At 35.5% G+C, this 15,482-nt stretch overlaps 2 protein-coding genes across 2 annotated transcripts; both read left to right on the top strand.

Moving 5' to 3' along the window:
• Positions 1 to 868: 868 nt before the first annotated feature.
• On the top strand, positions 869 to 3,146 carry LOC144445234 (E3 ubiquitin-protein ligase TRIM71-like). Its single transcript, XM_078134776.1, has one exon. The coding sequence runs from the start codon at positions 909 to 911 to the stop codon at positions 3,144 to 3,146; it is 2,238 nt and encodes a 745-aa protein (XP_077990902.1). The 5' UTR covers positions 869 to 908.
• Positions 3,147 to 11,414: 8,268 nt separating this feature from the next.
• LOC144445233 (E3 ubiquitin-protein ligase TRIM71-like) lies at positions 11,415 to 13,649 on the top strand. Its single transcript, XM_078134775.1, has one exon. The coding sequence runs from the start codon at positions 11,415 to 11,417 to the stop codon at positions 13,647 to 13,649; it is 2,235 nt and encodes a 744-aa protein (XP_077990901.1).
• Positions 13,650 to 15,482: the final 1,833 nt, after the last annotated feature.

Genomic DNA, 15,482 nt, shown 5'->3' with positions numbered 1-15,482 from the left:
ATTCAATCTTTATTCTGGGCAGAAACAGCATCCGCCATGATAGCTAGTGGGGGGGGGGGGAACCGGGGGTTTCCCCTTCCCACAGTAAGCGCTTTTTAAAAAAAGGAGGCCATTTAATGACATATCATTCTAACCATTCACATTATCGAAAGCCATAGAGTACTTGAAAATTGTCTTCAATACCCCAATTTTATTCGAGTGATTACATTATTATACAACTGTATCACAGGATGGCTATGTTAGCTACACTTTATACCTATTCAGACATATTTTGGCAGACACACACACACAATTGCTTGGCTATTGATTGCCTCATAATTAAATGTATGGTACTGAGGTAAATGAAGTGTACAATTTTGCAAAGTACAAGGTAAACGCGTACGACTGCTCCTGAGGTTTGATTGTTCGAGAGAGAGAGAGAGAGAGAGAGAGAGAGAGAGAGAGAGAGAGAGAGAGAGAGAGAGAGAGAGAGAGAGAGAGAGAGAGAGAGAGAGAGAGAGAGAGAGAGAGAGAGAGAGAGAGAGAGAGAGAGAGAATATATGTCATCAGTGAATATATGTTTTAGATATTTCGGGACACCCTTTCAGACCATGAGAATTTTCACCCCCCCCCCTTTTGAACCCTCAATTTTTTTTCAGTCACCCCCCTCGCCGTAAATTCTGACTCCAGCCTAATCTCAATGTCCTAAAATTCCAACACGACCATACTGTATGGAACAATCAACAGTTAAATTAAAACAGTTTTATATTTCTACGAAACCTTTTGAACACTTATTTCTCGGAAGTTGATCACCTGTGACCTGATGACGTAGACGCATCATTGGTCATGTATATCACACCATCCTTGGCAACCATATTGCGCAGACGGACATAAACACCCTCGACTCACTCAAACCACTTGTTCTGAAAATGGCAGCCGAGGCGACGAAATTCCTAGAGAAGATAGACGCTAACTTCTTGAATTGTGGAATATGTTTTGGACGTTACCAAAATGCTAAAAGTTTGTCCTGTGGTCACAGCTTTTGTCAGAAATGCCTGTCGACGCTAGCTGGCAAGAAACCAACCGTAAAATGCCCCCTGTGCCGTCAGAAACACCAGTTACCAACAGGGGGAGTGGCAGACCTACCTAACAACTTCTTCCTCAATGAATTGGTAAGACAGTTCAGTGAACGAGATGACAAACTGACAGACTCTAAGAAATGTGGAGGATGTGAAGAGGGCGACAACACGGTAAGATGCATCGATTGTGCAATGTTTCTCTGCGACACATGTGCACGTACTCACCGTAAAGTTCCAATGACCCGTGGTCACCGACTAATGTCGCTTGCTGAGTACAACAAAACAAAGTCAACTGACCCAGCTTTGGTACAGCCACCTATGTACTGCAGCAAACATCCAACCCAACCGTTGAAGTTTTACTGTGATACGTGCGAAGTCCCAATCTGTCTCGAATGCACAGCTCTCGATCATAAAATAACTGAGCACAATTATAGATATCTTAAAGATGCAGCAACTGAGTACACTAAAGAGTTGGTGCAAATGGTGGCTAAATTGAAAATGAAAGAAAGGGAGGCAAAGACCAACAAACAACGTGTTCAAAGTGTGTCACAATCTTTAGATAGCCGTGTTGGCGTTGAAGAAAAGAAACTCGACGACCACATGGAAAAGACAATCATGGATATCACTCGTATGATACGAGAAAATGGAAAACAGCTGAAGAAACAGCTGAAAGAAGAATATGAAAGTAGACAACAAAAACTGCAAGCACAGTATAAAGAACTTGACATTGCTGAAAACTACCTTAGCAACGTAGTAGAGTTTGCAGAGGAAGTGATGCATGATGGGAATGTTGCCAAACTGATGTCAGCTAAGACAGGGATGACGTCACAAATGAAAGAACTGATGACAATCGAGGTGAAAGGTGAACCAGTTGAGGATGACGACATCGAGTTCAAGAAGTCGGAAGACTTCTTTAAAGATAAGTCTTTGGGAGAGATTGTAACAGGTGCTGATATCAAGTACAAACTTATTGATATTCCTAAAGTTACAAGAATCGGTGAGGATATCAAGACAACTTTGACAAGACAAGACACGTCTGACAGGAAGAAGAAGACAGAAAGTGCAAAGAAAGAAGACATCAAAGCAGAGATGAAGACACCCGACAATAAGATAAAGGATGTCAAAGTTACAGACAATAACAATGACACATTCTCAGTGAGATACACTGGTACTATGACAGGATGTCATGAACTATCAGTCAAAGTTAGAAATAAACCAGTAGAAGGGTCACCTGCTATGATTAGGGTCATTCCACAGAAGGGGTTGGTACGTAAAATAGGACAGGCAGGTAAGGGGAGGGGACAGCTCAGTAACAACATATGGGGATTAGCTCTAACTAAAAACAGATATACTGCAGTGTGTGATATGGGTAATAATAAGTTGCAATTGTTTGACATAATTACTGGTAAAGATACACAAATCATTGAGTGTAAGAATTTAGGTCAACCATGTCATCCTAATTTTGTTGTCATTTCATCCAGTGGTCAAATTTTCTTCACTGATGTTGGCAACAAACAGGTAGATGTGTGTGATGAGAATGGTAAATGGATCGGGTGTTTTGGGAAGGGGGATTTCCAACACCCAATAGGTATTGCCATTAGTCCTGTGAATGGAAGAGTGTATGTAGCTGATATGGAAGGTCATTGTATCAGAATCTATCAACAAGATGGTACATATATAATGTCATTTGGTAGTCAAGGTGATGGAGATGGTCAGTTTAATCAACCCCATGGTGTCAATGTATTAAAGAATGGCAATGTTATTGTAGTTGATAACAAAAACAACCACCTACAAGTCTTTGATAGTAATGGGAAATTTCTATACAAGTTTGGTAGAAAGGGAGATAATGATGGTCAGCTGAATTTACCAAGTGGTGTAACCACAGACAGGGATGGGAATATCTATGTCTGTAATCGGGGTAATGGCAAGGTACAAAAGTTTGATTGCCATGGTAATTTCATATGTCGTATTGACAGTGATGGGGATTGGTTGAAGAGAGCGACCGGTATCTGTGTTACTGATGATGAGCCATGTCAAGTCATTGTAGCTGACCTGAGCAATCATTGTATCAGGGTGTATTCACAGTGAATGGGTTACTCACTGTGAACATCTTGAGATGTGATAAACCATGTCAGCTAAAATGTTGATATGGAAGTGAAGTAGAACTAATAGTTAATTCAAAAACCATTGTGGAAGTTGAGAAATTATATAAAGTATAATAAACCAGACAAACTATTCATATACTGTATTATTTTAAACTGATATTTGCAACACAAATATAACATAAAGCTGAAATTAATTAATATTGATTTTATTGATGAAACTTTAGTTGTGAAATACAGTGAACCTTAACGAATTAAAAGTTGGACCTAACACTACCTTTACAAATTAGTCATTCATAAATGCACCTTTCCTTGCCATGCTATTCTATATATTGCTCATTTAATGGTGCATAATGGGTAACAAGAAACAAACCATGATTTGCTGTATATCAGCAAATCAATGTTACCATGGTAATTCTAAATGTAAAACTCATCTCAATCAGAATCAGTTACTGTTTAAACGAAGAACTAAGTTTTTTGCATTTGTATACAATGTTGTCGATTAAATATTTCAGATACTGTAAATTTAATTCCCATAACATAAAAGGGGAAATACTTCGGAGAGATAGATTTGAGTGTGTGACTTATATAGTGACATTGTTACCATAGCAACAATGACATTCTATTTGCCAATCTTTATCATTATCTGACAAATATGTACATAATCTATGCAGTTATGAAAAATTGGAGTTTGAGAAAAAACACTTTGAATAGTATTGTACATGAAGTTATAGAAAAGAGATTTTACAGAGTGTACACTTGTGTACTTATTTTGTTTCCCACGACATTTAAAGGACAGTCATAATGTTTTTATATGACAACTTATTCTACTATTATATCACCATTTAACCACAGCCACAGTACTCGTGTTATTTTGTCAATATGTAGAAATAATTCAGTGATATAACTTGTTCTATACTATGTGAACCTTTACAATGAAATTCAAATGACCAGCGTGAAAGGAATAGACACAACTGTGATTTTCAAGATAAACTGAATTGATAAGACCCCTGTATATAAACAATTACACTGTTTGGAAAGTTCAATTCAAACAATGCCAAGTGTGGTATCTGATAACAGGAGGTCTATTTTAATAGACAATGTTGCAATACAATGGATTGAACCTTAGACTGAGATTGAATACACGGCATCTGTTTTATGACCTCATGTTATCAGATACCACACTTGGTATTTATTGTTTGAATTGAACATTCCCACAAAAGAGTGTAATTTTTTGTATACAGGAGTCTTATCAATTGAGTTTATCTTGAAAATCACAGTAGTGTCTACCCCTTTCATGCTGGTCATATAAATTTCATTGTATATTCTCAAGCCATATGTAAGTGTGTTTTTATTTACACAGAAACGTATTCAAGTTGTACATGTGTGTCGAGTCAACAGCTCAACGCTGTCACAGTTTATGAGATAGATATATAAATCCTGTTTAAATAATATTCATTGTTTATATAATATATATACTTTATTAAAGGTGACCTTCTACTGTATATGTTGGTATTCTAGATTTGATCAACATGGTAGTCTTTCTAAGGAAGCACTCAAATGGATGAGGATTGGGTATTTATTTTGGAGTTTTAATTTATAAAACAATGTTATCCTGCATTCCTACTTGGAAAATCAACTGAAACGTCACTGACCAAGACTGTGTTTGTGAGTCAACAAATTGCAAAAAAGCTCAAAATTGCATAAAAAGTGTGCTATTGTACATACGATAACAAACATTTTACCAAATTGTTAATCTTTTGTCATTTATTGAGTTACAAGCAAGGACTTGACATATGTTGTTACACATTGATTTGCAAGTAGGAAGTCAAAATTGTTTTATAAATTAAAACTCCAGAATAAATACCCAATCCTCATCTATATGACCACTTTAAACATACTCACCAATACTTTTAAATGACAGTTTTATCTATGTTTGGTCAACTTTTTTGCCTACTAAAGTGATTGTTAGCAACCTTAATGGTGTTTTATAAATGTATTATTAGCACTAAAATATTTTCAATATTTTAACGTCATTTAGTGAAGACATACCGTCAATGTAAGAGTATTTAATCAGTACCAATTTGCTGATACACAATGTTATTAAATTGATTTACTGCTGTTCAGAGTGAGTGTGGTAATTAATAGTATATCATCTTGAATAGTATATCTTTAACATGAGCAAAAAACATACCTTTTTTAATCCGAACGTCAAATTTTCTAAGTTTGTTGATACTTTACCTTTGTCTTGTTTTATAGAGATTTTGTAGATATAGAGTAAATACGTAAACTGGAATAAAATATCACAACAATCCATGGTATTTTCTTGTGTCCATAATTTGGTTGCTTGGTAACGGACTGAATGAATGATTTTGGATAGGTCCAATTCTAATTTTGCCATGATTCAAAATGAACATTGCCCCACATTGTGTAATTTATCACGCGATTTGTTTTGGCCTTATTTCGTCTTGTAAGTTTATTTTTCTATATTTCATTTACAAAAGAAAGATGTAAAAGCATGTGAAATTTAAACATGGAAACATTCAAATCTATGTGAAATTAACAATCACGAAAGGTACCAAATGGTAAGTGTATACTTAATTGACCACATACTAATGCCAGTGGAATCTTAAATTTGGTATAACACAATTAATACGACACTTATTAGTCAAGTGGAATTTTACTATTCATCTAGATTGAATGCTCCAATGTCGAAAAAGGGTGATAGTCATGTAGGACCCATAGAGGTCTGTATAATGTCATAGCAACCATGTCATGTGGCACTCACGTGATTTATTGCATAGTCGTTGGGTGTCATTGTGGAAAGATAAATCGCTAGTGAACAGTGTGTCTTACAGTCTATGAGTATACTGTCTGTGGTATATGTATAGAAAGTTACTTTCGTTAAGACTTCGACTTCCTTTGCTATAAATTTCGCTGTTTTTCACAAAACTATCTGTAAAAAGAAATTTCAGCTTATCTTGGTCTGACAGAGTACGAAAGCCAGACTCTGTAAAAAGACGACGTCAAGTACAAAAGCTACGGAAGTTTGTTTACCTTAATAAACACTTTGTAGCCATAGAAACGGATAAAGAATCAAAGGTTGTCCAAAATTAAGGGCACGCTTGTATTTTATACCGATTACCACTTATCTTGGTTGTGTACAGTCTTCAAATGTAGAACTATAAATCATGAACAGGTATAGCTCGTTCAACTGTAAACTGTCTACAAGTACCGTTGAATTATACACACTGACGTACAAAGTACTTCATGAAGGAAGTGAGTGGTCAGAAAATACAAAATAAACTTAAATAGCTGGTGTGCTAGGTAATGTGTTTTACGATTTATTGGTTAGTTTATTGAATGTTTTCAACTCATTGACGTGTGGTTCTATAGTCAGAAAGATTATTCAGTTGATAAGTATCATGATCAGTTTTCCCGCCAAGGTATGCACCAATAGTCAATCACGATCAGTGTTCCTGCTATGGTATACACCCTAATGGTCAATCACGATCAGTGTTCCTGCTATGGTATACACCAATGGTCAGATACTATTTGACCTGATACTGACTTGTAATAAATTCAGATCTGCGTTATTTCACATGATGTCATCATTTGCCAAATTAGTATTTAAGTCCGTTGGCCGTTTTCGTTTTGCACAACACTGACTATCAATGTATAGAAACTAATGAAAACTTGCCTAATGCATGATATTTTTCTAAAGGTTTTGTTTAGTTGGCATGTCACATTGTCATTACGTTTTAAATCGAAGTTTAACATATCTGATGAATCATGTAATTATATGTTCAATATATGCACATGCACATTGCCACCAGAATGTATTAGGAGAATAACATGGAATGGTTGTCGATTGAGAAATTGTTCATGTTATAATGATAAAAGCACAATGTGAAAATACTAACGATAAATGTGCAAGCTACATGTATAAGTTTGTCTGTAACATTGGAATTACTAAGAAAATAAGAATGTCGTAATAAACTCTGATGGGATAAGATATTATTATTTTTGCTGTAATGGACATCTTAATAAATAAACCCGTTAATATGTAGAAACAGAGTTCTATATATTATCAGACTTCTGTCATCACGTGATGACAGCATTGATACCAAAACAACTTACAAGTTATAGCATAGTTTGTTGACACCGTGAAAGAAAGACAACACCCTCATAGAACATGCTACGTGTCTGCGTAGACCTTTCAGTGGCTTATCTCTAAACTTTCCCAGTCACGGTCGACGTGGTTTGCATCTATTGAATTGTAGACACATCAGTATTTTTATCTAAAGTTACTTTTACCTCAGTTACAGGTGTAATTAGTTGAACTTTGAACTCTGACACACTTCACCTCCTAGTCAGTCAGTATGCTGTGCTAGGTACGACAATGTGATAAATGTTATTTATGATTGAGTAGTTTACTAGGTATTGTTCAACTCAGTGATTATATGGTTATACAAACAAACAAGTCGTCATTTGTATATTGATATACCATTCTAATTTAGGAAACACAAGTTGACCTGATACTAACCTATAATAAATTCACAAATGTTTTTACAGTTATAGTATACTTTTTACAAATACCTTAATTGTTAAGGTCGATCGCTTACAAGTGGATAAACAAGTACTGCTGTAATAACTGTAGAGTTTGACAACTTTCAGTGTCAATTTTATGAAAACTCTTCCTAAATACAAGAAGCAACTTTTCTACAAATAATGACACATGTCACTTCTAGACGATCGAGATAAAACAAACTTTAGATGAAAATAGTGATGTGTCTACAATTCAATAGGTGCAGACTATACGTCGATCGTGGCGGCGAATCTTTAGAGATAAGCCACCGAAAGATCTATGCAGACACGTAGCATGTTCTATAATGGACGAAATCTCCAGATTTGTGACAGGTTCGTAAAAAGCTACATAAAATTATGTACCAGTTTTGGTTATATCTTATTTAGTTTGTTTGTTTGGTAAGCTTATGTTTCTTTTGTATTCTTTGGCTGGCAATCTTCATTGTTGACGACTGAAACACGTGACTATAGCTCGCCAAGAGGTTGGTTATAAGTGAAACTTTTCACACCTAAATTGTTCTGTTCTTATTCTAGTACCAATCTTCTATCAATATTCAAATCATCCGAAGATGTGTGAAACCCGATTGGAAATCACGCCCCCTGGAGGTCATGTGTGGAAAGGTTTAATTGGTTGCTACAGCGTACTTCACATAGGGAGAGTCTCGGGTACCCAGACTGTCACCGTTGAGGGGGCTACACTCAAACCGGGGGGGGGGGGGGTGGGTAGCCCCTCAACGGCGAGAGTCTGTGTAACCCGGGTCGGAGACTAGGAGAGAATAGAATCTTTCAGGCGGTCTTTTTTTGTAATTATTTGCATGTTGTTTCATTATAGGGTTGACACTTGTCTAGGATAGGGAAATAATACGGAACGCATTACGAGTATTTCTCAATGAAAGTATGAAAGTATAAAGTGTAACGAATACATATCATCATGTTAAAAAGTGACCAATGTACCATATCTGTAACTTTTAAATCTTATGTCATACTTTCATTAAGGAATCTCACTGCTTTCATTGTTCTTGTCTACATCATGAAATGTGTTATGAATGTCTGTGTATACTTTATATATGTGTAACATTAGTGTACTTATCCTGCCATAGCTTCTTACAACATGTACATTTACATATTGTTTTACTCTCTGACATGCCTGACTTTCAAAACCTTTACAAAATACTAATGTTGGTGTCTGAAAACCTATCCGCTCTTTGGGAGATGGAAGTATCAAATTATTACAATGTTAATATTAAGTATTTTTAACACATTGTCTACAATAATGGAAACGTTCCATAGCATTTCTTTTATTGAATTACACTGTACACTGATCAGTCAGACAATTTGAAAGTAAACCTCCGAGACTCTGACAAAATATTCTCATCAATAGAATCTATCGATTGTATTCATTATCATGTTACCTTTCCCAAGTGATATATAAAGCTACGTTTTAATCCACATTTTGTTTACAAACGAAATTTTAACCTACACTACCTATTCCTCCTATGATCCATATAAATAAATATTCATTCGTTCGTTCATTCATTCATTCATTCATTCATTCATTCATTCATTCATTCATTCATTCATTCATTCATTCATTCATTCATTCATTCATTGTCTTTCAGTCATGTCCTTCCGGTGGCTCTGCTCTACGAGGAGAAGAAATATATAATAACACATCACACTTACATATCGCCATCTATTAACGTCCGTAGTCCAGTTGTGGTAGTTTGTCGTTGAACCTGTTGTGATTAACTTATACTTCAAAGGAAAATGCGTTTTAGAGACATTGAAACAATATCAATTATAGGATTCGAATTCAAATCACTATATTTATGAAGTTAAGCTTATGTCTTTATTTCGTCATCGCAGTGTCACTCTCTGTATGTATTCAAATCTATAGAGTTAATAATAAGGCCAGAAACAAAATTGTCTGTTTCCAATAACCCAACCAACCCTAGTTTAAGCCTTCGATCGCGACCTAAACATTTTTTAAACATTTAAGACAACAACATAAGAAATTGTTTGTCTTCTTGACCTTAATGCACGTCTGTTTTCTTTCTTCAGCGATGTATGTACATATTTTATCAAACTACTACATAAGGGGTATTTTGTTTGTTTTTGTGCAGAAATAATATTATTCGAAAATAACAACAATTGAAAATATGAAAATAAAATAAGATAACATAAGATAAATCCCCGACCTACCTACCCTATTTTCTGAGGTCAGTTATCGGAAACACACTTTTTTTTCATCTCACATTATTTCTCTCTTAAAGATGAAAGACATACATTTTCATAAACTATTATAGGTTCTGGAGAGCGATGTTATGGTTTGCATCACATACATTTGCTTGCGATTTCAGAGAAAAATCAAATTGTTGCTGTGTCTTTATAGGATATCTTTACTGTGGGCCAGGAATAATATAGTCATGGTTTAGTAGCTTTTCATATCAAATTTAAATAAATCACAAGAAAACATCGATTTCTTGACTACTATGTCATTTTAAAAAAACTATATGACAATAGTATAGACTTGTTGACTGTCCATGTACTAATACTTGATTAAAAAATTACACACTAAACAAAACCCTGAAAAACAATCCATATTGGTGTGATGCCATCATTTGCTGTATTTTGATATTAGTGTATACATGTACATTGTCGCAATAAACTTATTGTTTATATTTCTTGAATTCAGTAGATATTCATTCGTACATTTATGTTCTTGTTTCCAAAATGATCCCAACTTGAAGTAGTGTTTTTCAAAATGACCCGACCAAAAACATCGCCCTCTGGCAGTTAAAAATGACAACCCTCTTAGAGTGACCCTATTTCTAAAATACTTTTTCATGGCAACTATGGGTCGGTCGATTAAAAAAAAGTACAGAAATAAAAATTCATCTTCATGTTTCTCTGCCAATCCTTTTCCTGTTCTCTATCTTATTTTTAGTGGATTCCTGAAAACAAGCCTTTTTCCAGCTTCTCTACACAATTGTCATGTTTTCAGCCCCCTCCCCCTGAATAACTTCCGCCATGAAAGAAATGCTCTGTCTGTGAACATGTGTCGTTGTCGTCGCCATAACTGTAGATAGCATAGATGGTCGAAGCACTTGCTTATTCTTGCCAGAGAGGACGCTTTTCTGCAAACTATTAAGGGCGGGCGAAAATAAAAAAATGTATTGTTTTATTTTTTTGTCGAAATTGAAAATTTGGGTCGGGTAATAAGAAACAGAAAAAAAATAGAATCACCTTTGCGTAACGTCTTTAAAAAAACTGCAAACAGGTTGGTCTCTGACTTTTTATAAAAGTAAAACCATAACTTCTAACTTATGAAAAATAGGGTCGTCACAAAATCTCCGAAAACCATTTGTCAAATTTTTGATAAAGTACTGAGATGCAGGCATGCATTAATTTTTTGTTTCGAAGAGCACAAGCAAATTTGAATGAATAGAAACATTAAAATTAAAAGATTCACAACACTGTCAAATTCCAATCTGACACCATGGCATGGCAAACAGCTAAAAAAAGTTTGATATTTCTATGAAATCTTTTCAATGGCTATTTCTCGGAACTTGATCACCTATGACCTGATGACGTGGGCATTCCATTTGGTAAATACTCAACAACTGGTGTAGCCGAACACAACTCACACTACCGGGTTCAAGCAAAGATGGCAGCAGAGGCGACGAAATTCTTACAGAAAATAGACGCCAACTTCTTGAATTGTGGAATATGTTTTGGACGTTATGAAAATGCTAAAAGTGTGTCCTGTGGTCACAGTTTTTGCCAGAAATGCCTATCGACGCTAGCTGACAAGAGTTCAGCCCTAATTTGTCCTTTGTGCCGCCATGAACAGATAATACCAATAGGGGGAGTGGCAGATCTACCTAACAACTTCTTCCTCAACGAATTAGTAAGACAGTTCAGTGAACGAGATGAAAACCTGACAGAAACGAAGAAATGTGGAGGATGCGAAGAGGGCGAGAACACAGTAAGATGCATCGACTGTGCAATGTTTCTCTGCGATAGTTGTGCAAGACCTCATCAGAAGGTTCCACTAACCCGTGGTCACCGACTTATGTCGCTTGCTGACTACAACAAAACAAAGTCAACTGACCCAGCTTTGGTACAGCCACCGATGTACTGCGACAAACATCCAACCCAACCGTTGAAGTTTTACTGTGATACGTGCGAGGTCCCAATCTGTCTCGAATGCACAGCTCTCGATCATAAAATAACTGAGCACAATTATAGATATCTGAAAGATGCAGCAACTGAGTACACTAAGGAGTTGGTGCAAATTGTTGCTAAATTGAAAATGAAAGAAAGGGAGGCAAAGACCAACAAACAACGTGTTCAAAGTGTGTCACAATCTTTAGATAGCCGTGTTGGCGTTGAAGAAAAGAAACTCGACGACCACATGGAAAAGACAATCATGGATATCACTCGTATGATACGAGAAAATGGAAAACAGCTGAAGAAACAGCTGAAAGAAGAATATGAAAGTAGACAACAAAAACTGGAAGCACAGTATAAAGAACTTGACATTGCTGAAAACTACCTTAGCAACGTAGTAGAGTTTGCAGAGGAAGTGATGCATGATGGGAATGCTGCCAAAATGATGTCAGCTAAGACAGGGATGACGTCACAAATGAAAGAACTGATGACAATCGAGGTGAAAGGTGAACCAGTTGAGGATGACGACATCGAGTTCAAGAAGTCGGAAGACTTCTTTAAAGACAAATCTTTGGGAGAGATTGTAACAGGTGCTGACATCAAGTACAAACTTGCTGATATTCCTAAAGTTACAAGAATCGGTGCGGATGTCAAGACAACTTTGACAAGACAAGATAAGTCTGACAGGAAGCAGACGCGAAGTGCAAAGAAAGGAGACATCAAAGCAGAGATGAAGACACCTGACAATAAGATAAAGGATGTGAAAGTTACAGACAATAACAATGACATATTCTCAGTGACATACACTGGTACTATTACAGGATGTCATGAACTATCAGTCAAAGTTAGAAATAAACCAGTAGAAGGGTCACCTGCTATGATTAGGGTCATTCCACAGAAGGGGTTGGTACGTAAAATAGGACAGCCAGGTAAGGGGAGGGGACAGCTAGGTAACTGGTTGTATGGAATAGCTGTTATCAAAAACAGTTATGTTGTAATGTGTGATTGGAGTAATAATAGGTTGCAATTGATTGACATAATTACTTGTGAAGATACACAAATCATTGAGTGTAAGAATTTAGATCAACCATGTAAGCCTAATTTTGTTGCTATTTCATCCAATGGTCAAATTGTCTTCACAGATGTTGGCAACAAACAGGTAGATGTGTGTGATGAGAATGGTAAATGGATCAGGTGTTTTGGGAAGGGGGATTTCCAACACCCAATAGGTATTGCCATTAGTCCTGTCAATGGAAGAGTGTATGTAGCTGATGTGTATGGTCATTGCATAAGAGTCTATCAACAAGATGGTACATATATAATGTCATTTGGTAGTCAAGGTGATGGAGATGGTCAGTTTAATTACCCCTATGGTGTCAATGTATCAAAGAATGGCAATGTTATTGTAGCCGATTGTAATAACAACCGCCTACAAGTCTTTGATAGTAATGGGAAATTTCTATACAAGTTTGGCAGAATGGGAGATAATGATGGTCAGCTGAATTTACCAAGTGGTGTAACCACAGACAGGGATGGGAATATCTATGTCTGTAATCGGGGTAATGGCAAGGTACAAAAGTTTGATTGCCATGGTAATTTCATATGTCGTATTGACAGTGATGGGGATGGGTTGAAGAGTGTGACCGGTATCTGTGTTACTCATGATGAGCCATGTCAAGTCATTGTAGCTGACGATGGCAATCAATGTATCAGGGTGTATTCACAGTGAATGAGTTACTCACTGTGAACATCTTGAGATGTGATAAACCATGTCAGCTAAAATGTTGATATGGAAGTGAAGTAGAACTAATAGTTAATTCAAAAACCATTGTGGAAGTTGAGAAATTATATAAAGTATAATAAACCAGACAAACTATTCATATACTGTATTATTTTAAACTGATATTTGCAACACAAATATAACATAAAGCTGAAATTAATTAATATTGATTTTATTGATGAAACTTTAGTTGTGAAATACAGTGAACCTTAACGAATTAAAAGTTGGACCTAACACTACCTTTACAAATTAGTCATTCATAAATGCACCTTTCCTTGCCATGCTATTCTATATATTGCTCATTTAATGGTGCATAATGGGTAACAAGAAACAAACCATGATTTGCTGTATATCAGCAAATCAATGTTACCATGGTAATTCTAAATGTAAAACTCATCTCAATCAGAATCAGTTACTGTTTAAACGAAGAACTAAGTTTTTTGCATTTATATACAATGTTGTCGATTAAATATTTCAGATACTGTAAATTTAATTCCCATAACATAAAAGGGGAAATACTTCGGAGAGATAGATTTGAGTGTGTGACTTATATAGTGACATTGTTACCATAGCAACAATGACATTCTATTTGCCAATCTTTATCATTATCTGACAAATATGTACATAATCTATGCAGTTATGAAAAATTGGAGTTTGAGAAAAAACACTTTGAATAGTATTGTACATGAAGTTATAGAAAAGAGATTTTACAGAGTGTACACTTGTGTACTTATTTTGTTTCCCACGACATTTAAAGGACAGTCATAATGTTTTTATATGACAACTTATTCTACTATTATATCACCATTTAACCACAGCCACAGTACTCGTGTTATTTTGTCAATATGTAGAAATAATTCAGTGATATAACTTGTTCTATACTATGTGAACCTTTACAATGAAATTCAAATGACCAGCGTGAAAGGAATAGACACAACTGTGATTTTCAAGATAAACTGAATTGATAAGACCCCTGTATATAAACAATTACACTGTTTGGAAAGTTCAATTCAAACAATGCCAAGTGTGGTATCTGATAACAGGAGGTCTATTTTAATAGACAATGTTGCAATACAATGGATTGAACCTTAGACTGAGATTGAATACACGGCATCTGTTTTATGACCTCATGTTATCAGATACCACACTTGGTATTTATTGTTTGAATTGAACATTCCCACAAAAGAGTGTAATTTTTTGTATACAGGAGTCTTATCAATTGAGTTTATCTTGAAAATCACAGTAGTGTCTACCCCTTTCATGCTGGTCATATAAATTTCATTGTATATTCTCAAGCCATATGTAAGTGTGTTTTTATTTACACAGAAACGTATTCAAGTTGTACATGTGTGTCGAGTCAACAGCTCAACGCTGTCACAGTTTATGAGATAGATATATAAATCCTGTTTAAATAATATTCATTGTTTATATAATATATATACTTTATTAAAGGTGACCTTCTACTGTATATGTTGGTATTCTAGATTTGATCAACATGGTAGTCTTTCTAAGGAAGCACTCAAATGGATGAGGATTGGGTATTTATTTTGGAGTTTTAATTTATAAAACAATGTTATCCTGCATTCCTACTTGGAAAATCAACTGAAACGTCACTGACCAAGACTGTGTTTGTGAGTCAACAAATTGCAAAAAAGCTCAAAATTGCATAAAAAGTGTGCTATTGTACATACGATAACAAACATTTTACCAAATTGTTAATCTTTTGTCATTTATTGAGTTACAAGCAAGGACTTGACATATGTTGTTACACATTGATTTGCA

This window comes from Glandiceps talaboti, chromosome 14 (genome assembly GCF_964340395.1).
Source record: "Glandiceps talaboti chromosome 14, keGlaTala1.1, whole genome shotgun sequence".
Classification (NCBI taxonomy): Eukaryota; Metazoa; Hemichordata; class Enteropneusta; family Spengelidae; genus Glandiceps; species Glandiceps talaboti.
Note: the sequence above shows the minus strand (reverse complement) of the source record. Positions and strands in the feature narration are given on the sequence as shown.